Source organism: Halichoerus grypus, chromosome 8 (genome assembly GCF_964656455.1).
Source record: "Halichoerus grypus chromosome 8, mHalGry1.hap1.1, whole genome shotgun sequence".
Classification (NCBI taxonomy): Eukaryota; Metazoa; Chordata; class Mammalia; order Carnivora; family Phocidae; genus Halichoerus; species Halichoerus grypus.
The window spans coordinates 33,684,611-33,706,864 of NC_135719.1; the positions used below are offsets into that span (position 1 = coordinate 33,684,611).

The following is a 22,254-nucleotide window of genomic DNA, read 5'->3' on the forward strand; positions in this document are numbered from 1 at the left end:
TTGGGTAAATAACAGATCTCCATGTTTGGGGTTGGTTATTGGAAAATTATCATGATCTTTGTTGGGGTCATGTTTCCTTAATTTTTTATATTCCTTTAAGTCTTGCATTGCTTTCTTTGCATTTGAAGTAGCAGTCACTTCCTCCAGTCTTTACATACTGACTTTGGGAGACAAATACCTTCCATTAACCCTGCTAAGGATTGTGAGTCTTTCTCATACTTTTTCCATGAGTGCGTGTGCTCCCTCTTGTGACATAATATTTATTATTTTTTTTAAATTTTATTATGTTATGTTAGTCACCACACAATACATCATTAGTTTTTGATGTGGTGATCCATGATCCATTGTCTTCATATAACACCCAGTGCTCCATGCAGTACGTGCCCTCCTTAATACCCATCACCAGGCTAAACAATCCCCCCACCCCTCTCTCCTCTAAAACCCTGTTTGTTTCTCAGAGTCCATAGTCTCTCATGGTTCATCTCTCCCTCTGATTTCCCCCATCTTCATTTTTCCGTTCCTTCTCCTAATGCCCTCGATGCTAATTCTTATGTTCCACAAATAAGCAAAACCAAATGATAATTGACTTTCTCTGCTTGACTTATTTCACTTAGCATAATCTCCTCCAGTCCCATTCATATGGATGTAAAAGTTGGGTATTCATCCTTTCTGATGGCTGAGTAATATTCCATTGTAGATATGGACCACATCTTCTTTATCCATTCGTCTGTTGAAGGGCATCTCGGCTCTTTCCATAGTTTGGCTATTGCGGACATTGCTGCTATGAACATTGGGGTGCATATGGCCCTTCGTTCCACTACATCTGTGTCTTTGGGTTAAATACCCAGGAGTGCAATTGCTGGGTCATAGGGTAGCTCTATTTTTAATTTTTTGAGGAACCTCCACACTGTGTTCCAAAGTGACTATACCAACTTGCGTTCCCACCAACAGTGGAAGAGGGTTCCCTTTTCTCCACAACCTCTCCAACATTTGTTGTTTCTTGCCCTGTCCATTTTTGCCATTCTAACTGGTGTAAGGTGGTATTTCAATGTGGTTTTGATTTGAATTTCCCTGATGGCTAATGATGATGAACATTTTTTCATGTGTCTGTTAGCCATTTGTATGTCTTCTTCAGAGGAGTGTCTTTTCATATCTTCTGCCCATTTTTTGACTTGATTATTTGTTTTTTGGGTGTTGAGTTTGAGAAGTTCTTTATAGATCTTGGATACTAGCCCTTTATCTGTAGTGTCATTTGCAAATATCTTCTCCCATTCTGTGGGTTGCCTCTTTGTTTGGTTGACTGTTTCCTTTGCTGTGCAGAAGCTTTTCATCTTGATGAAGTCCCAAAGGATCATTTTTGCTTTTGTTTCACTAGCTTTTAGAGATGTATCTTGAAAGAAGTTGCTGTGGGCGATGTCAAAGAGGTTACTGCTTATGTTCTCCTCTAGGATTTTGATGGATTCCTGTCTCACATTGATGTCTTTCATCCACTTTGAGTTTATCTTTGTGAATGTTGTTAGAGAATGGTTGAGTTTCATTCTTCTGCAGGGGGCTGTCCAATTTTCCCAGCACCATTTATTGAAGAGACTGTCTTTTTTCCATTGCATGTTTTTTCCTGCTTTGTGAAAGATTATTTGACCATAGAGTTGAGGGTCCATATCTGGGTTCTCTATTCTGTTCCATTGGTCTATATGTCTGTTTTTGTGCTAGTACTATGCTGTCTTGGTGATGACGGCTTTGTAATATAGCTTGAAATCGAGCAACGTGATGCCCCCAGCTTTGTTTTTCTTTTTCAACATTTCCTTGGCGATTCGGGGTCTTTTCTGATTCCATACAAATTGTAGGATTGTTTGTTCCAGCACTCTGAAAAATGTCATTGGAATTTTGATCGGGATGGCATTGAAGGTATAGATTGTTCTGGGTAGCATAGACATTTTAACAATGTTTATTCTTCCGATCCATGAGCATCGAACATTTTTCCATCTTTTTGTGTCTTCTTCAATTTCTTTCATGAGTGTTCTGTAGTTCCTAGAGTATAGACCCTTTACCTCTTTGGTTAGGTTTATTCCGAGGTATCTTATCGTTTTTGGTGCTATTGTAAATGGAATTGTTTCTCTAATTTCTCTTTCTACAGTTGCATTTTTAGTGTATAAGAAAGCAACTGATTTCTGTGCATTGATTTTGTATCCTGCCACATTACTGAATTGCTGTATGACTTCTAGTAACTTGGGGGTGGAGTCTTTTGGGTTTTCCACATAAAGTATCATGTCATCTGCGAAAAGAGAGAGGTTGACTTCTTCTTTGCCAATTTGAATACCTTTTATTTCTTTTTGTTGTCTGATTGTTGTTGCTAGGACTTCTAGTACTATGTTGAACAATAGTGGCGAGAGTGGGCATCCTTGACGTGTTCCTGATCTTAAGGGAAAGGCTCTCAGCTTTTCCCTATTGAGGATGATATTCGTTGTGGGTTTTTCATAGACGGATTTTATGAACTTGAGGAATGTTCCCTCTATCCCTGTATTCTGAAGAGTTTTAATCAGGAAAGGATGTTGTATTTTGTCTAATGCTTTTTCTGCATCAACTGAGAGGACCATATGGTTCTTCTCCCTCCTCTTATTAATGTTTTCTATCACATTGATTGATTTGCAAATGTTGAATCACGCTTGCATCCCGGGGATAAATCCCCCTTGCTCGTGGTGGATGATCCTTTTAATGTATTGTTGGATCCTATTAGCTAGGATTTTGTTGAGGATTTTGGAATCCATATTCATCAGGGATATCAGTCTGAAATTCTCCTTTTTGATGGGGTCTTTGCCTCGTTTGGGGATTAAGGTAATGCTGGCCTCATAGAATGAGTCTGGAAGTTTTCCTTCTGTTTCTATTTTGAAACATCTTCAGGAGAATAGGTATTCTTTCTTCTTTGAATGTTTGGTAGAATTCCCCAGGGAATCCTTCAGGCCCTGGACTCTTGTTTTTTGGGAGGTTTTTGATCACTGCTTCAATCTCATTACTGGTTATTGGCCTCTTCAGGTTGTCAATTTCTTCCTGTTTCAGTCTTGGCAGCTTATAGGTTTCCAGGAAGGCCTCCATTTCATCCAGATTGCTCAGTTTATTGGCATATAGTTGTTGATAATAATTTCTAATAATTGTTTCTATTTCCTTGGTGTTAGTTGTGATCTCTCCCCTTTCATTCATAATTTTATTAATTTGGGTCCTTTCTCTTTTCTTTTGGATAAGTCTGGCCAGTGGTTTATCGATCTTCTTAATTCTTTCAAAGAACCAACTTCTAGTTTCATTGATCTGATCTACTGTGTTTCTGGTTTCCAATTCATTGATCTCTGCTCTAATTTTAATTATTTCACTTCTAATGCGTGGCTTAGGTATCGTTTGTTGCTTTTTCTCTAGTTCTTTAAGGTGTAGAATTAGTTGGTGAATCCGGGATTTTTCTATTTTTTTGAGTGAGGCTTGGATGGTTATGTATTTCCCCCTTAGGACCACCTTTGCAGTATCCCATAGGTTTTGGACCAATGTGTTTCGTTCTCATTGATTTCCATGAATTGTTTAAGTTCTTCTTTGATTTCCTGGTTGACCCAAACATTCTTGAGCAGAGTGGTCTTTAGCTTCCAAGTGTTTGAATTTCTGCCAAATTTTTTCTTGTGATTGAGTTCCAGTTTTAAAGCACTGTGGTCTGAGAATATGCAGGAAATAATCTCAATCTTTTGGTATCGGTTGAGACCTGATTTGTGACCCAGTATGTGGTCTATTCTGGGAAAAGTTCCATGTGTGCTCGAGAAGAATGAGTATTCTGTTGTTTTAGGGTGCAATGTTCTGTATATATCTATGAGGTCCATCTGTTCCAGTGTGTCATTCAAAGCTCTTGTTTCCTCGTTAATTTTCTGCTTAGATGATCTGTCCATTGCTGAGAGTGGAGTATTGAGGTTTCCTACAATTAACTTATTGTTATCAATATGACTCTTTATTTTGGTTCAGTTGGCTTACGTAGATGGCTGCTCTCATGTTGGGGGCATAGATATTTATAATTGTTAAATCTTCTTGTTGGATAGACCCTTTAAGAATGATATAGTGTCCTTCTGTGTCTCTAACTATACTTCAGTTTAAAATCTACTTTGTCTGATATAAGAATTGCTACCCAGCTTTCTTTTTAGGTCCACTGGCATGGAAGTTGGATCTCCATCCCTTCACTTTCAGTCTGGATGTATCTTTAGGTTCAAAATGAGTCTCTTGTAGACAGCGTATGGATGGGTCCTGTCTTTTTATTCAATCTACAACCCTGTGCCTTTTTATGGGAGCATTTAGGCCATTCATGTTGAGAGTGATTATTGAAAGATATGAATTAATTGTCATCATGTTCCCTGTGAAGATGTTGTTTTTATAGATTGTCCCTGTAAATTTCTATTGTATAGCACTCTTGGAGTCTTTCTCCTTTTATAAACCACCCCTTAATATTTCTTGCAGGGCCGGCTTAGTGGTCACATATTCTTTCAGTTTCTGCCAGTCTTGGAAGCTCTGCATCTCTCCATCCATTCTAAATGAAAGCCTTGCCGGATAAAGTATTCTTGGCTGCATGTTCTTCTCGTTTAGCACCCTGAATATGTCTTGCCAGGCTTTTCTGGTTTGCCAGGTCTCTGTGGATAGGTCTGACATTATTCTGATGTTCCTCCCTCCGTACATAAGGAATCTCTTCCCCCTAACTGCCCTTAAGATGGTTTCCTTGATTCTAAGTTTTGTGAGTTTTACTATTACATGCCGGGGTGTTGGCCTGTTTCCCTTGATCTTGGGAGGGGTCCTCTCTGCCTCTAAGACACGAATGTTTGTTTCATTCCCCAGATTAGGGAAGTTCTCAGCTACGATTTGCTCAAATACATCTTCTAGCCCTCTCTCTCTCTCCACTCCCTCTGGGATTCCAATAATTCTGACATTGGAACACTTCATCGTATCACTTATTTCTCTGATTCTATTTTCATGGATTCTGAGTTGTTTTTCCCTGGTCTCCTCTTTTCCTTTTTTATCTATTAAATTGTCTTCAAGGTCGCTTATTCGTTCTTCTGCCTCACTTACCCTAGCTGTTAGATTATCTAGATTGGATTGGATCTCATTGATAGCATTTTTAAGTTCTGACAGTTCAGCTTTCATTTCTGCCCTTAGAGACTCTGTGTTGCCATTAATTGATTTCTCCATTCTAGCTATTGTGTTCACAATTGCTAACCTGAATTCCATCTCCAACATCTTGATTATATCTGCATCCATTTGTAAATCTGCGGCATAAGTCATAATCTCTGAGTCTTTTCTATTTTGGGGGTTCCTTCTCCTAGTCATTCTGTTGATGGGTGGTTGAGGGAATGTATAGAGTCCAAATTATTGACCAGAACCCAAGCAAGATGCACCTGTTTTCTAGGGACCTTAGGGTTGCTGTCCTCTTGTTTTCCCAGCCTGGTTTCTGGGGGAGGGACCTGCCGTGCTGTTACTCAGGCAACCCTGTTTGGGCAGAGTTGCCCTGCCCCCTGTGGCAGGGGATGGGCTCAGTGAGAATCAGTTTGGGGGGGCTTTTGTTCTCTGGCGGCTTTCCCTGGCGGCTTTCCGTGTCTCTTCCGAGAGTCAGAGCAGAAGAGACCATTTGCAACCCTCTGCCTCAGAGCAGAGAGATCGCAGTCTGTTCTTCAGTGAGCTCTCCAGGCCACACTGTCTCTGTTTCTGTCTGTGCTACTATAAACTGCAGCGTCCTGGGTTGTGCACCCTTCCGCAGCACTCCCAGTCCTGCCTCCAGGTCATGGCACGTCTCTGCCCTTTGTGCTTCTAAAACCTCCAGCCACTCCCAGTTCGCACACGCGACCTTGCTGCTCTGGGTTTCTTCCCCAGGGGCTGCCCTAAAGTCCTTCCCCACCGCTACCAGTCTGAGAGTCTGTGCCCTGTCCTCAGCGTGCGAGGCTGTCGCTCACTGGTGTTGTAGGATCCCCACGGCCAGGCTCCCTCCCGCTGCCATTTATCCTCCTATATCTGCCCGCGGAATCACGGCTCCCCATTTTGTATCTCAAAACCAACCGCCTGGGATATTCTGTTTGTAGAGATCCAGATCTTCTTATACCTCAGGCTGATTTCATGGGTGCTCAGAGTGGTCTGGTAGATAACCAGCTCAATTCCAGGGACCAATTGAAATAGGGTCCCCTACTCCTTTGCCATCTTTTCTTCCTCCTGACATAATATTTAAACTTGTATACCTTCTCTCAATTGGGAAAAGCCATAGCGGGTGCTGACAGCCTCTCTTTTGCTTTCCTTAGTGCTTTGCTGAGTGCTCAAGTTTGTAGTTTCTCTCAGGCCTACGGATTTGGGCAAGCTTTCTGTATGTGCTCACTAGCCATTTGCTAAAGCTTGCTCTCACCACTACTGAGAATGTACACAGGGAGCTAGCCACTGTTGGGGGAGGGAGTGATACACAGAGCACTAGAGGTGCCTGTGGTCCAGTTAGGGAGGTCCATAGGTGAGGTTTCCCCAGCAACTTGATAGAATCCATGAGACTTAGTAGGATCTGTGTCCCTTTATTATATTCCATTCCAAGCCCTAGCTGTTATTCTCTCAGTGCTCACCACTCTCCATGCATGCAGCTCGGGACTCAGCACTCTGTGTGAGAGGAGAGAGAAATGGGCCTCATTAGCAGCATCCCACACAGCTGGGGAAGCCAGGCACTAAGTCACACTTTCTCACTTTCTCCTGTGGGAGAAATCACAGACCAAGAAGATCTCTCTTGTCACTGAGCTGTGCTGCTTTGGGGGATGGGTGATATGGCTAAAGTCAAACTATTCCTCTTCAATGTGTCCAGTCTCAGATTTTTTTGCTCCAGCAGTGTGCTTTAATATCTCCATTGACTTCTGGATTTCCACAAAGGCTCTCTCATCTGTGGGTGAATGTCTAAGTCATTGTTCTTCAGAGACTCCCAGATAGTGACCAACAGGGCTAGAGCTGGTTCATGAGCCATTTTATGGTCCACAGCTGGGACTGAGTTCTATATGCCTATTACCCCACACACAGTAGTTGTGACTTTTCATGGGTCCCTTGGCATATGGTGCTAGCAACAGAACCAATTACAAGTGAAGCTGTAGATGAGTCCTCAGGTGAACAGAGCTGTATTTAGGTTCAATAAGTCAGTTGCCTCAGTAAAAGTCTGTTTTCTCAAAATGGCTGTCTTCATTCTTGAATAACACCAGGATTTCATAGTCTCCTACTTGGATCCCACAGCTCCCACAAAGGCACAAAGATGGATGGATGCCAAATTAGTGTTATTGAGGGGGAATATGTTTGAGGGACATCTTATTTGGCCATCTTGTTGATGTCACTCTCCCTTAATTTTTCATTTCTGTATAACAGATTACCACAAATGTAGTGACTTAAAATAAAACATTTATAATTCCACAGTTTCTGTGAGTAAAAAGCATGGATTTGGCTTAGCTCAGTCCTCTGTTTAGGCTCTCATAAGTCTGCATTGGCTGAGCTTCGTTCTTATCTGGAGGCTTGACTAAGGAAGAATCTACTTCTAAACTCATTAGGTGGTTCACAGAGTTTATTATTTGTAGCTGTAGAGCTAATGGTGGCTCACTTCTTCAAGACCAGAAGGAGAATCTCTCTTCATGAAAGTCCTAATCCTTAGGTCCACCCATGATAATTTCTCTTTGGATTAGCTTGAAATCAAGAGATCTCAAAATCTATTCACCTTTGCTCTGTAAAGTAACCTGATCAAGGAAGTGACAGGTTACATTCTATTGTTTAAAACAAAATCACAGGTTCTTCTTACACTCAAGATGAGAGAATTGTACCAGCAGTGTGTGATTAATTTGGGGTCATTTTAGGGTGTGTCTCCCAGTTTTAACAATTAAGATAATGTGGTGATTGTGCAGGAATCGACATGTAGAAATAGATCCATACATATATGGATACATGACTAAAACATATCCATACTTATATGGACATGTGAGATGGCATTGTGGATGACTGAGGGTGACAATGAATGTTGCAGTGACAACTGATCATGAAATTTAAGAAATTTAATTTGAAGAAGAATCAACTACATCTAAAAATAAAAACAAAACTTATAGACAAAAACAACACAATATCTTTATGATTTTAGGATAGGAAACGGATTCTCAAGAGCAATAACAATAACATAAAAGGTTGATAGATTTAATTCCTTAAAATGAAGAATTTAATTTCATGAACAGATGTCATAAAAGAAAAGACAAGCCTTCCCAGGGCAAACTTTTTTTTTTTTGTACTGAACATTGCTTGCTAATTACCAGGCCTTGGCTGGCTTTTGAAGGGTATTAACTTAGGATATTTTGAAAGGAGACCAAGGGAAAATACCTCTGTGAGGGGGTTAGAAGACATGGCCATAAGAAGGAGAGCAAGTTGGGAGAAATAACAATGATGTTTATGAACTTTTTTTATTATTATGTTATGTTAATCACCATACATTACATCATTAGTTTTTGATGTAGTGTTCCATGATTCATTGTTTGCATATAACACCCAGTACTCCATGCAGAACGTACCCTCTTTAATACCCATCACCAGGCTAACCCATCCTCTCACCCCCCACCCCTCTAGAACCCTCAGTTTGTTTTTCAGAGTCCACAGTCTCTCATGGTTCGTCTCCCCCACCATTTCCCCCCCCTTCATCCTTCCCCTCCTGCTATCTTCTTCTTCTTTTTTTTTTTTTTAACATATAATGTATTATTTGCTTCAGAGGTACAGGTCTGTGATTCAACAGTCTTACATAATTCACAGCACTCACCATAGCACATACCCTCCCCAATGTCTTTCACCAAGCCACACCATCCCTCCAACCCCCCACCACTCCAGCAGCCCTCAGTTTGTTTACTGAGATTAAGAATTCCTCATATCAATGAGGTCATATGATACATGTCTTTCTCTGATTGACTTATTTCGCTCAGCATAATACCCTCCAGTTCCATCCACGTCATTGCAAATGGCAAGATTTCATTCCTTTTGATGGTACATAATATTCCATTGTATATATATACCACATCTTCTTTATCCATTCATCTGTTGATGGACATCTTGGCCCTTTCCACAGTTTGGCTATTGTGGACATTGCTGCTATAAACATCGGGGGGCACGTACCCCCTCGGATCACTACATTTGTATCTTTGGGGTAAATACCCAGTAGTGCAATTGATGAATCATATGGTAGCTCTATTTTCAACTTTTTGAGGAACCTCCATACTGTTTTCCAGAGTGCCTGCACCAGCTTGCATTCCCACCAACAGTGTAGGAGGGTTCCCCTTTCTCTGCATCCCCGCCAACATCTGTCGTTTCCTGGCTTGTTAATTTTGGCCATTCTGACTGGTGTGAGGTGATATCTCATTAAGGTTTTGATTTGGATTTCCCTGATGCCGAACGATGTTGAGCACTTTTTCATGTGTCTGTTGGCCATTTGGATGTCTTCTTTGGAAAAATGTCTGTTCATGTCTTCTGCCCATTTCTTGATTGGATTCTTTGTTCTTTGGGTGTTGAGTTTCATAAGTTCTTTATAGATTTTGGATACTAGCCCTTTATCTGATATGTCATTTGCAAATATCTTCTACCATTCTATTGGTTGTCTTTGGTTTTGTTGACTGTTTCTTTTGCTGTGCAAAAGCTTTTTATCTTGATGAGGTCCCAATAGTTCATTTTTGCCCTTGCTTCCCTTGCATTTGGCGATGTTTCTAGGAAGAAGTTGCTGCGGCTGAGGTCGAAGAGGTTGCTGCCTGTGTTGTCCTTCAGGATTTGGATGGACTCTTGTCTCACATTGAGGTCTTTCAACCATTTGGAGTCTATTTTTGTGTGTGGTGTAAGGAAATGGTCCAGTTTCATTCTTCTGCATGTGGGTGTCCAATTTTCCCAACACCATTTGTTGAAGAGACTGTCTTTTTTCCATTGGACATTCTTTCCTGCTTTGTTGAAGATTAGTTGACCATATAGTTGAGGGTCCATTTCTAGGCTCTCGATTCTGTTCCACTGATCTATGTGTCTGTTTTTGTGCCAGTATCATGCTGTCTTGATGATGACAGCTTTGTAGTAGAGCTGGAAGTCCGGAATGGTGATGCCGCCAGCTTTGCTTTTCTTTTTCAACATTCCTCTGGGGTCTTTTCTGGTTCCATACAAATTTTAGGATTATTTGTTCCATATCTTTGAAAAAAGTGGATGGTATTTTGCTGGGAATTGCATTGAACGTGTAGATTGCTCTAGGTAGCATTGACATCTTCACAATATTTGTTCTTCCAATCCATGAGCATGAACGTTTTTCCATTTCTTTGTGTCTTCCTCAATTTCTTTCGTGAGTATTTTATAGTTTTCTGAGTATAGATCCTTTGCCTCTTTGATTAGATTTATTCCTAGGTATCTTATAGTTTTAAGTGCAATTGTAAATGGGATCACCTCCTTAATTTCTCTTTCTTCTGTCTTATTGTTGGTGTATAGGAATGCCACTGATTTCTGTGCATTGATTTTATATCCTGCCACTTGACTGAATTCCTGTATGAGTTCTAGCAGTTTTAGGGTGGAGTCTTTGGGGTTTTCACATAAAGTATCATATCATCTGCGAACAGTGAGAATTTGACTTCTTCTTTGCCGATTTGGATGCCTTTTATTTCTTGTTGTTGTGTGATTGCTATGGTTAGGACTTCTAATACTATGTTGAATAGCAGTGGTGATAGTGGACATCCATTAACAATGATGTTTAAAAGAGATTCAGCAATTGCACTCCTGGGTATTTATGCTAAAGACACAGATGTAGTGACAAGAATGGCCATATGCACCCCAATGTTCATAGCAGAAATGTCCGCAATAGCCAAACTGTGGAAAGAGCTGAAATGCCCTTCAACAGATGAATGGATAAAGAAGATGTGGTCCATATCTACAATGGAATATTACTCAGCCATCAGAAAGGATGAGTACCCAACTTTTACATCCACATGGATGGGACTGGAGGAGATTATGCTAAGTGAAATAAGTCAAGCAGAGAAAGTCAATTATCATATGGTTTCACTTATTTGTGGAACATAAGGAATAGCATGGAGGACATTAGGAGAAGGAAGGGAAAAATGAAGGGGGGGAATCGGAGGGAGAGATGAACCATGAGAGACTGGACATGCTCAGGTCTGGACATGGTGAATTTCAAGTGCCAAAAGGCTGAATCCAGCATGTTGAAGAGTGAAGGTCAAGTGGGAGGAAGGGGACAGACATGCTCTCAACAGGAGGTTGCCTAGAAAGGGCATAAATAGAGATGATTTTGGAATAAAATGTCTAATGTATTTAGTGTGCACCCTCTCCTAACCCCTCAGGGAATCTTATGGACTCTCTAGTAACAGCTCTTTTATGGTGTGGCTTTGCTGTAGTAGGAGGAAGCAGAATGTCATAAAATGATTTCTTCTGTTTGTTTCCTGGGTTGGCACAGCCTAACTGCTGGAGCCATGAAAGGAATCTAAGATCAACATAAAAATATTAAATAAAACATAAAATACAAGGTTGATAAGCTAAAATCATGCTATAAAATAGAAATATAAAATTGTTACAAAAATTTATGTATTAAAGTTTATGTTTAGCTTTGTTACTATTAAAAAAACAAAATGACTATGGATCTGCTTGATGGATTTTGTTATGTTACCCTTGATTTTAAACATGAAACATACAGATGGACCTAAGCAATAATAGCTCATTGAGTAATGGTCTATCACAGAATAGATGTGCATGTCTGTCTCCTCTATCAATTAATATGTTTGCTTGTCTTTTCCAGTGACCAGTAAAATGTCTTGCACAGCCATGGATAAAATAAAGTTTATAAAAATTAAGTTTAAGAACACCAGCATTTTGACCTTTTTTCACAGTTTGATCTTATTGTAGTTGCATATTTTTATCCAAGTCATACATTTAACAAAATTATTTCCCTGAATTATTTTTTAATCAAAGAAAGTTGTTTTACTTTTGACAATATTTTATTACAGGTGATTATGTTGTCATGACCATATATTTTGAATTGAGTAGAAGAATGGGATACTTCACTATTCAAACATACATTCCCTGTATACTGACTGTGGTTTTATCCTGGGTGTCATTTTGGATCAAAAAAGATGCTACACCAGCAAGAACAGCATTAGGTGAGTTTCAAATACAAAAATAAAACTTTCCCACCATTTTGTATTAATTAATATTAATACAGAACTATTCATAAAAATACTTCCAGTGAAAGAGACTTAGTTCAAATGTAATTGATCTAATTTGAGGGCTCCTTAAACTGTGCTTAGATTGTTTCAAGTAGTCAAGTTAGACTCTTCTTTCTGACAGTAGAATTCCAAGTGTGCCACTTAAAATAAGTTGGGGTTAGAGATTAAGAACAAATCAATTGCATCATCTGATATTATGCTCTAAGGATGATGTCATCCTAAAAATTAGTCACATCCTAGGAATCTGCCACCCTGAAAAGTCTCATTACAATAGTGTAAAGAGATACAACTTTTCACACACTTTTGAGGACTAAAGACATAATATCAGTAAAATTGTCTCTCAATAACAAAAGTTCTGATTGTCTATAGCAACTTTACCATCAAACAAGAAAGTGATCATTCTTTTCAGCTATAATCTACACACTAAAGCTTAAAGTCTTTTCATGAGTTTTCGTCTGACCCCCAAAGTCCTCTTAATAAAACACTAAGTTCCAGTGGTTTTAGAATTGTGCAACATTTTTTTATCAATTTTTCTTTATGATAGGAGTAATACCTAACTTTCAATATTTTGATTTGTGAAAACAGATAATATATAAGACTGAATATAAAGGTTGTTTTCCCTGAAAAATGTTTTTCAGAAGAGGGACCTCCCCCAATTTCAAAATCCTTGCAAAGTCTCTCATATTACATGGTGTTTTTTCTGTACTTGTTACTTTATTCTTTGTTCGTTCAACCAACAAAGTACTTTTTGATCAAGATAAACTAGCCTGTAATGCCCCTACCAGTGTTAGTTTTGCATGTTTATAGAAAATACATAATAGAATTGATAAATCATCCAGTAAAGTCACAACACAAATTTAGTAACTATTCTTGAGCTTATGACCTCACAATTACAAATGCCAGGTGTCATAGTAAGCATGACTTGAAAAATCAGCTTCCAAACAGTATAATATGTAGTAATGGTTGCACAACTTGAAGCTATGAAAGTCCTGTCAAAGAGTCACCACAGGGGCATTGAGGAGATAGAGATACTAGAAATACATAATGCTGGAAGATAATAGATTTACAGTCCAGAAGAGTGGAGAAATGTCATTAACACCAGAATATTTAGTTGAGACACCAGAAAAGGCTGTGTCTAAGACTAAAGGAGTACTCTAGACCCCCTCTAAATAAAGCTTAAACCAAGCCATAACAAGATCAACGAGAACCGCCAGTAAATTAACTGTCATAAGAAAGCATTTAACATGGTTTAAAAAAGGATAATATACTTCATAATCTTTGTAATGTATCATCCACAATATTGAGTATGCAATAAAAAATTATTAGGCATTCTTAGAAGCAGGAAAATGTGACCCATGATCAAGAAAAAATAGTCAATAAAAAAGACAAATCTGGTGTTGAATCAGCAGACATGAGTTTTAAAGCAGCTATTATAACAATGTTAAAGGACTTACAGGAAAAAATAATGTTAATGAATGAACAGATGGATAATCACAGCAGGTAAAGTATTTTAAAAAGTAAACTCTAGAATGAAATGTATAATAGTTGAATTGAAAAATCCACTAACTGGGCTTAATAGTAGATGGAAGATGGCAGAAAAAAAAGGTCATGTGTAACTGAAGACCATCATATAAAATTTATCTAATCTTAAGAAGAGAGGGATAAAAAGATTTTAAGGGGTGCCTGGGTGGCTCAGTCGATAAGCGACTGCCTTCGGCTCAGGTCATGATCCCAGGGTCCTGGAATTGAGCCCCGCATCGGGCTCCCTGCTCTGCAGAGGAAGCCTGCTTCTCTCTCTACCACTCCCCCTGCTTGTATTCCCTCTCTCGCTGTCTCTCTCTCTCTGTCAAATAAATAAAATAAAATCTTTAAAAAAAAAGATTTTAAAAAATGAACAAAGCCTCAATGATCTGTAGGACAATATGAAGATGTATAACTATAACTGGGGTTCCAGAATGAGAAGAGAAAATTAATGCGATAAAAATTTTTTAAGAAATTAAGTTAAAATCCCCAAATTTAGTGAAAAAATTCTGACCTACATATTCTGTAGACATGACATAGTCACCACATTTTTTAAAGTTAAATTGGATATTTATTACAAAATCATTTTTTTTATAAAAACACATCTACCATCAGTGTAGACTTTTTACACAGCATTTTTTCCCACCTACAGTTAGGAGAGCCTGGCATTCTGTTTTCACTGTACTGATTAAAGAAACAGATTCAAAGAAGGTAGGTGATTTTGCATGACCAAATGCTGAGAAGGCCCAGAGCAAGGCTGAGGGCTTTGACTTCCAGGTCAATATCCTTTTACACATGGCTAAGCTGTCCACCCTATGCTGTTAGCCTCATTCTCCAACTGGCCCTGGCTAACCTCCCTGAGGAGGTACAGGGAAGCACTGTTTAGGAGTTGTGATGCTCAGCAAAGGTGGGAACTAATGTGTATTTATCCATCATGTCTACCCAATCACGGAGTATTTCTGCCAGGTAGATATTTTATAGTATTCTCATCCAAGCACAGAAGTAGTGAGTGTTACGTCAATATTCCTATGATTCCAGAGTCCATGTCACTAGCCTGCCTGTCCAGAGCTCTAGCAGGTTCTGATTTTACAGGAGCTCATCTAGAGGAGAGTTAGCCTTAACTCCTTTTGTATAATAATCACCCAGTCATTTCACTCTTCTTCACATTTAGTAGCCTCCCTTCTTTTTTTAATTCGTTTTTCCTTTTAAACCATCCATCACATATGTGTCTGTTTTCTGATTCTTTTCCACAGTCTTTGTTTAAATCTTTAGTATTTAAAAAAAAAATGCAAGTTTGCTTTTCCCAGCTAAGTCCCATTCCTCTTTCTTTTTTTAATTTTTAGTTTTATATTTTTTTATCATTTCCTTTTCTGTTGTCTGGGAAACCACTCTATGGGTAACCTGATTTCTCTCCAGACTTTTAGAAATACATGTGTATTTGTCTATTTGGGAGTATAGTATTCTCTGACTTGCTTTTTTTTTTTTTAATCACTCTGCCTTAGAGATCTTTCGAAATGTGAATGAATTCCATCTTATTCTTTAAATGAAAACCCAGCAGCTTATGGATCTACCCTAAATTATTTAACTAGCTCCTATTGATTAGCATTTAAGCAGTTTTTACCCAAAATGTCCGGTCAACTCCCTTGTTCATTTCCTCAAAAGCCACTCCAAATCTTCATTTGCAGTTCAAGGTTAATTGCTCCATTGTACCCTGGAAACAATCCATTCAGAGTTCTTTAAAGACCTCATTCCATCAATTTTCCTTTCTGCTGTATCTTCAACCTGCCAAATATCTTAAATCCTTCCCTCCCTTTCTGTTGCCAGTGCTCTGGTTCACCCACTCCTGTCTCTTGCACAGACTAGTGCAGTAGACTGCTTACCGATCTTGCTGATTCCAAAAGCGAACTTGCATTTTTTTTTAATTATATTCACCTTGTACAGTCATGCTATTCACCTTGTTTCCCATACAAGGAGTGTGTGCTCGTGTATTTGATAAGTTTGGAACATTAAAACAAGTTGATGTGTTCCTTACCCAAGGTATATGTAGATACCTGCTCCTTGTGAAAACATTAAAGCATTACAAACAGTACTGTAAGTATCCTTTCACCACAGCCTCCAACCTCACCAAAAAAAAAGTCTGCTCTCATAAGAAGTCGCCACTGTGGGGTGCCTGGGTGGCTCAGTCAGTTAAGCATCTGCCTTTGGCTCAGGTCATGATCCCGGGATCTGGGAATGGGCCCCACGTCAGGCTCCCTGCTCAGTGGGGAGCCTGCTTCTCTCCCTCCCTCTGCTGCTCCCCCTGCTTGTGTGTTCTGTCTGTCAAATAAATAAATAAAATCTTAAAATTAAAATAAATAAATAAATAATCTTTAGTATTGACACATGTATATAAAATAGTCAAAGTCAGACCAACACTATTATTAATTAACTAATTAATCAATGAATCAATGCATTCCATGTGAAGCATTCATTGAAATGCCTAAAATGTGCTAAGCACCACGCTTGATGACAAGTAAGCAAAGATGAGCAAGGTACAGTTTTGCTTGTAATGATCACACAATTTATTCAGAGAGACAGACACAAGACTATAAAGACATGCAATTCTCTGTGCTAATGCAGAAATCAGGCATATAGAAGGTAAGGGTAGTGCAGACTTGCATGTTATCAACTCTCCCTGGGGTGCTATAAGCAATGCCACCTCATTAAGAGAGGTACTTCAGCTGGGTCTTAAAGAAAGGTGGGAATTTATAAATTGCAGAAAGAAAAAGTAAGAAAGGAAACAGTTTATCTGGACAGAAGAACAGTGTGAGATGTGTAACAGACAGAATGTATGGAGGACTGCAAACTATCTTTTTTTTGTGTGTGTGTAATTTTTTTTATTATGTTATGTTAATCACCATACATTACATCATTAGTTTTTGATGTAGTGATCCATGATTCATTGTTTGTGCATAACACCCAGTGCTCCATGCAGAACATGCCCTCTTTAATACCCATCACCAGGCTAACCCATCCCCCCACCCCCCCAGAACCCTCAGTTATTTAAAAAATATTTAAAAGACAAAATGTGAAACAATTTGAAAATTTCTGAATAAATTGAAAGGTGTTGACTTAATTCAGGTATTTTAATGTTAATGTATGGACTATGATAAATTTTATGGAAATGTTGCTTGCAAAATTATATAGACATTAAAATTAAAGTATTATTATATTTATGTAATGTCAGGAAGGATTGACCTAAAAATAAAACACTGTTGGAGTGGAGGAATTTTGTATGGCTCCTTTTACAACTTGATAACTTTCCCCTGCACAGGCATCACCACAGTGCTGACGATGACCACGCTCAGCACCATTGCCAGGAATTCCTTGCCCCGTGTGTCCTATGTGACTGCCATGGATCTCTTTGTGACCGTTTGCTTCTTATTTGTCTTTGCTGCTCTGATGGAGTACGCCACCCTCAACTACTATTCAAGTTGTAGAAAACCAACTACCACTAAGAAGAAAACATCAGTGAGTTCCAGTAGCAAAGATTTTCTGGAAAAGTAGTGGGAGGACAGTTTGCAATAAATGATCCTTATTCCTAAGGATCTTATACAATGTTATATAAATAGCTACTTCAACAAGATGTTAAAAAAACAAGACAGATATTCTGAAGATATGAATATGACCTGAATGCACCTCTTCAGCTTCACCTACCAGTGACATGGTTTGATGTAATCATACCTCAAAGATTGCTCTTAGTGAAGGTGATCTATGATGCAGATTTCCACAGAAGTTTTCTAATTATTTTTTTCTGCTTTTCTTGTAGTTATTACATCCAGATTCCTCAAGATGGATTCATGAGAGAATAAGCCTACAAGCCCCCTCCGTATGTATAGCATTGAAGGTGCAAATATTTCTGAGAACTCTTTTAAACTAAGATTGAATGATATGTTATTGTTTATGTATGCATGTATTGAAGAACAATGAGTAATGTATATAACCTCTTCAAAAATGTGTATGCTTTTTAAATATCCAATTTGGAAAATAAAGGGAAAAAATTAATCATAATCCTTCTACCTAGGGATTAGCATATACATACATATTCCTGTTTTTTAACTCAAAATATATTATGAATAAGTTTCTATGTTATAAATATTATTTTATATGATCATTTTAATGATGCATTATATGTTCATGATTGATGCATAGACAATCTAGGTTGGATACTGGGCTAATCCACACCTTCTCACTTTTATACATATTCTTATCACCGCAGTTTTGTATAAACCTGTGACTATTAATTTAATATAAATTCCTAGAAGCAAAATGGCTGGGCCAAAAGGGTTGCTTGGCTCCATCAGCAGTGTGGGACACCCACCTCCCAGAACTCTCCCTGTGTTAGGTTTGATAGCCAAACAGAAAAATGGTTTCTGCAAACTGTTCCCTTAGCATTTCTTTGATTACTGATAAAGTTGAATATTTTCGCTTGTTTATTTTTTATTTGCATTTCTGTTTTTGTGACTTGTTTTTATGTCTTTTGACTTTTATGAAAATTTTTTATATAACCTTTTTAACTTTTTTGTCTTTTAACTTTTTTAAAGTAACGATCTGCCAGTTACTTATATTATATATTATGTATATTGTATTTTATATGACATAAAACTTATATAGTCACATACCAAATAATTAAGGATATTAATATGTTTTTTGTTGTGCAGTTTTATTTCAGTTTAATCGCAATGTTGTCACTGTTCATTTCTTGTGCTTTTTTCCACGCACATGATTTTAAATCACCTTTGCCAAATCTATCAGCCTTCCCTTTTGTGGTCTCTGCATCTTGCTTAGAATGATCTAACTCCCCCTCACTTTCTTTTGAGCACTTACTCTTTTGGACACTATATTCTAAGTGTTTTCATGTATCAATTCATTTTAGCCTCACAACAACCCATTCTACTGATGAGAAAACTGAAATATGGAGAAATTAAGCTCTATAAATATCGGTTAAGTTTCAACAATTTATAGTATTGTTATATTTAACTATTAATGCATCTGAATTTTTAGTATGTGGCTTGAGGTAAGAACCTAACTATTGAAAAATTGAGAAATGTTTTTTAAAATCGCTGATGTGGACTACCTTTTTTATTATATAACAAAATTTATATATAACTGCTTATATCCCTTTATACATATCAATTCACTAATTACACTGAATGCTTTATGCCCACCCATACATGGTTTTCTAACTGCTGATCAGTAATTTATGTTTAGTGCATTTCAACATACTTTTTCAAGGAGACTGCTTGGTTATCTATACTCTGCAAGTGCATCATTTTAGTTCTGACAGAAGGTGAGTGGTGAAGCCACTTTTACAGCTGTGGGAAGCCACAGAGAACAGATTTGCCAGCAAATGCTTCCAAATAGCAACAGACTGAAAAGTAATGGAAAATGTTGGGAGTGGGGATGCTGTAACGGAGACAAGTCAGAACAAATAGCCTGAGGTCCAGAAAGCACATTACCACACACATAGCCAGGGGGCTGGGAGTGGAAGAAGAAATATTGACATCTTTGGTATAAAAAAGATACTGCCAAAAGAAAGAATCTTTTAACATAGAGAAAAAAGAATTTTTCACAAAGCTATAATTGTTTGTTGTTGTTTTTTTAAGAGGCAAAGTGTAATGACCTTGAAGAAAGTACATAGAAAAACAATTCAGAGTGAAAGGCTCTAGGCCAGGTGAGAAGACACAGAGAGACCTTCAACAAAAGTTCACAAAATAGCCGAATAAAAAGGCAGTTTTCCAAGGTTGGATGATAATTGTCAATGTCTTCAGTACTATTCTGAAAGCTCCACAGGGATAGGCTAGTTAAAGGGCTGCTATCACCAACAGCCACAGAGATGAGCAGCTCTGAGCTGCTCAGGACAGGAGCCAGGCCCCACTAACAATCACGCGTGCACGTTAGGGCAAGCTGTCTGAACATCTCTGTGCCTCAGTTTCCTAACCTGTAAAATGCAAGGCTAACCACTTCATATGTGCAGTAGTACCTGCCACCCAGGAAGCATAGCATTTCCAGGGAAGTCGTAGGACTGCATTATATATGCAGGCAAAGCAGGAATGAGTCACGGTCCCACTGGGCTGCAGAAGACCTTGAGGACTCAATAATTAAAATCTCCATTTTGAGCACAGTTTGAAATTTTTATGACAAATGAGAGGTATGCATTTAAAAAAGTATTTAAGCAATTTAACATATGGCTGTTTAGGGCTCTTAGCATCCCGAGTTTTATTGCAATATTATAAAATGCAATTAGTTTTATTTCAAAAGTGAGCTATAAAAATATAAATAGAACTCTCTTAATTATTAGATCAGGCTTACATATGTTTCAACGATCATAAGTTTTTAGTTTGTTAAATGAAGAAGTGAAATAGGGGTTTCTCTTGCCCCCAGAAATCTTGCTGCTTATTTGCCTACAGCATCTCTTGTCACCCTTTAGATCTCTAGTGAGCTGTCCCCACCCCTTCAGAGCCTTCTGATGCCTTTTCTGCATCAACGTCTTCCTTTACCCTGCCGGTAATAGCTGGCTACTCATCTCTGTGTCACTACACAGGCACAGAGGGCTGAAGAAATAAAAAGATGAATATCTGACTGAAAACTGTCAAAACACACATGCAATTATTATTTAATAAAGGCAGATTTTTCAAACTGAAGCTTGCCAAAAAGATGCAGAATCCTCAAATGCAGCGGACTACATTTTTTTTTTTCCAGCAGACCCCTCCTGGTGATTTTTATACCCCTAGAAATGTGTCCACAGTAGAGCCTATAGAACAACAAAGCTTTTGTTTCTGTCCATTGCCCAGAATTGTGGAGGAAGGTAGAAGGCTGCACCATGACACTCTTGACTGGCCATTAAAAGGATGCCCCAAAGAGACGAACCATGAGAGACTATGGACTCTGAGAAACAAACTGAGGCTTCTAGAGGGGAGGGGGTGGGGGGACGGGTTAGCCTGGTGATGGGTATTAAAGAGGGCACTTTCTGCATGGAGCACTGGGTGTTATACGCAAACAATGAATCATGGAACACTACATCAAATACTAATGATGCAATGTATGGTGATTAACATAACATAATAAAATAAAATAAAAAAAATTTAAAAAAACAAAAAGGGTGCCCCAAAAGGCTACCAGTTGTGATGCTTCATGCTCTACACTTTTACCTGCTTTTCCCTGGTTTTTGACTCCAGACTTCTATGGACATATTCAAATTAACATCCATAAGAAAAAAGAAAGGGGCACAATGTTTCCTTGTAACAATTGTTTTTGATAAAAATACAGCTGATCCTTAAAGGAGATACAGTTGACCCAATAATGTAGGGGTTAAGGGTGCCGACCCCCAACACATGCAGTCAAATATCTGTGCAGTCAATAACTTTTGACTCCCCAAATACTTAACTACTCATAGTCTACTGTTGAGTGGAAGCCTTACCAATAATATAAGTAGTTGATTAGCATATATTTTGTATATGTATTATATACTATATTCTTACATTAATATAAGATAGAGAAAAATGTTATTAAGAAAATCACAAGGAAAAGTAAATACATTTGCCGTACTGGGATTGTATTTATTGAAAAAAAAAATCTGCCTATAAGTGGATCTGCACTGCTGAAATCCATGTTGCAGGGCCAACTGCATAAGAGGTACTCAAGATGCCTTCTAATGAATTCTGAAAGGTCTCTCTCCCAGCAAGGGACAAAGGATCTAGCCAGCCAGCTGAGAACTGGGTTTGTGCATCCTCTTCTCCCTTGATTTCAGGCTCCACTGCTTTCACTGGCACACTTCAGTCCCTCAGTTCAACCAGCACAAATAACACTAAAGCAGAAAGGCAACTATGATTTTTAGTTCTTTCACATTATTCAGTCAAATTTAGAAATATATCCTCTTGACAGACTTCAATTTAATACATAATCCAGAGTTATTTTGAAGAACTCAAACAAGTGTCTGAAGAATTGACAAATCTGCTGCTATGAAGAATGCAAATCAGGATCTTGGAGAAAAGGGCATATTCACATAGACATCTTGGAGCTGGACTCATATTCCCGGGTCTTTTTCCCTACATCGTTCCTGCTCTTCAACTTGGTCTATTGGGTTGGATACCTGTATCTCTAAATGTTGCTATGGCGACGAGTGAAGAGCACTAGGTTTCCCTCTTTACCTTTCACCCTTTGAGAAGCCACTTCTCAAAGTTTAAGAGTGATTCCTCTCATTTATGAGTGAACATAAGTCATCCCCTCTCCTTTCCCTGCCCTACAGTCACTTTTCCACATCAGGAGGAGAGCTTGGGAAGTAGAAAATAAAACATTCCAATTGTACACATTTTTGGCTGTGACTCTTGATATGACAAGTGGTGTCTGGCCACCACACACTTGAAGCTAATTTTTTACATAAATTACATGGAACAAGAAGATTCTCTCATCATTCTTATATAGCATAGTTTTTACTGTTTACTACTTAGGTAAAAAACAAATT

General features: G+C 38.4%; 1 protein-coding gene across 3 annotated transcripts in view; it reads left to right on the forward strand.

Moving 5' to 3' along the window:
• Positions 1-22,254, forward strand: part of GABRG3 (gamma-aminobutyric acid type A receptor subunit gamma3) — a 742,225-nt gene that overhangs the window by 713,474 nt on the left and 6,497 nt on the right. For 2 of the 3 annotated variants that reach the window (XM_078079003.1, XM_078079001.1), the window contains 3 exons: positions 12,012-12,164; positions 17,065-17,261; positions 17,560-17,637. In XM_078079003.1, coding sequence (XP_077935129.1) covers positions 12,012-12,164; positions 17,065-17,261; positions 17,560-17,637 — 428 coding nt within the window. The remainder of the gene's footprint in view (positions 1-12,011; positions 12,165-17,064; positions 17,262-17,559; positions 17,638-22,254) is intronic. The other variant, XM_078079002.1, reaches the window with a different exon arrangement.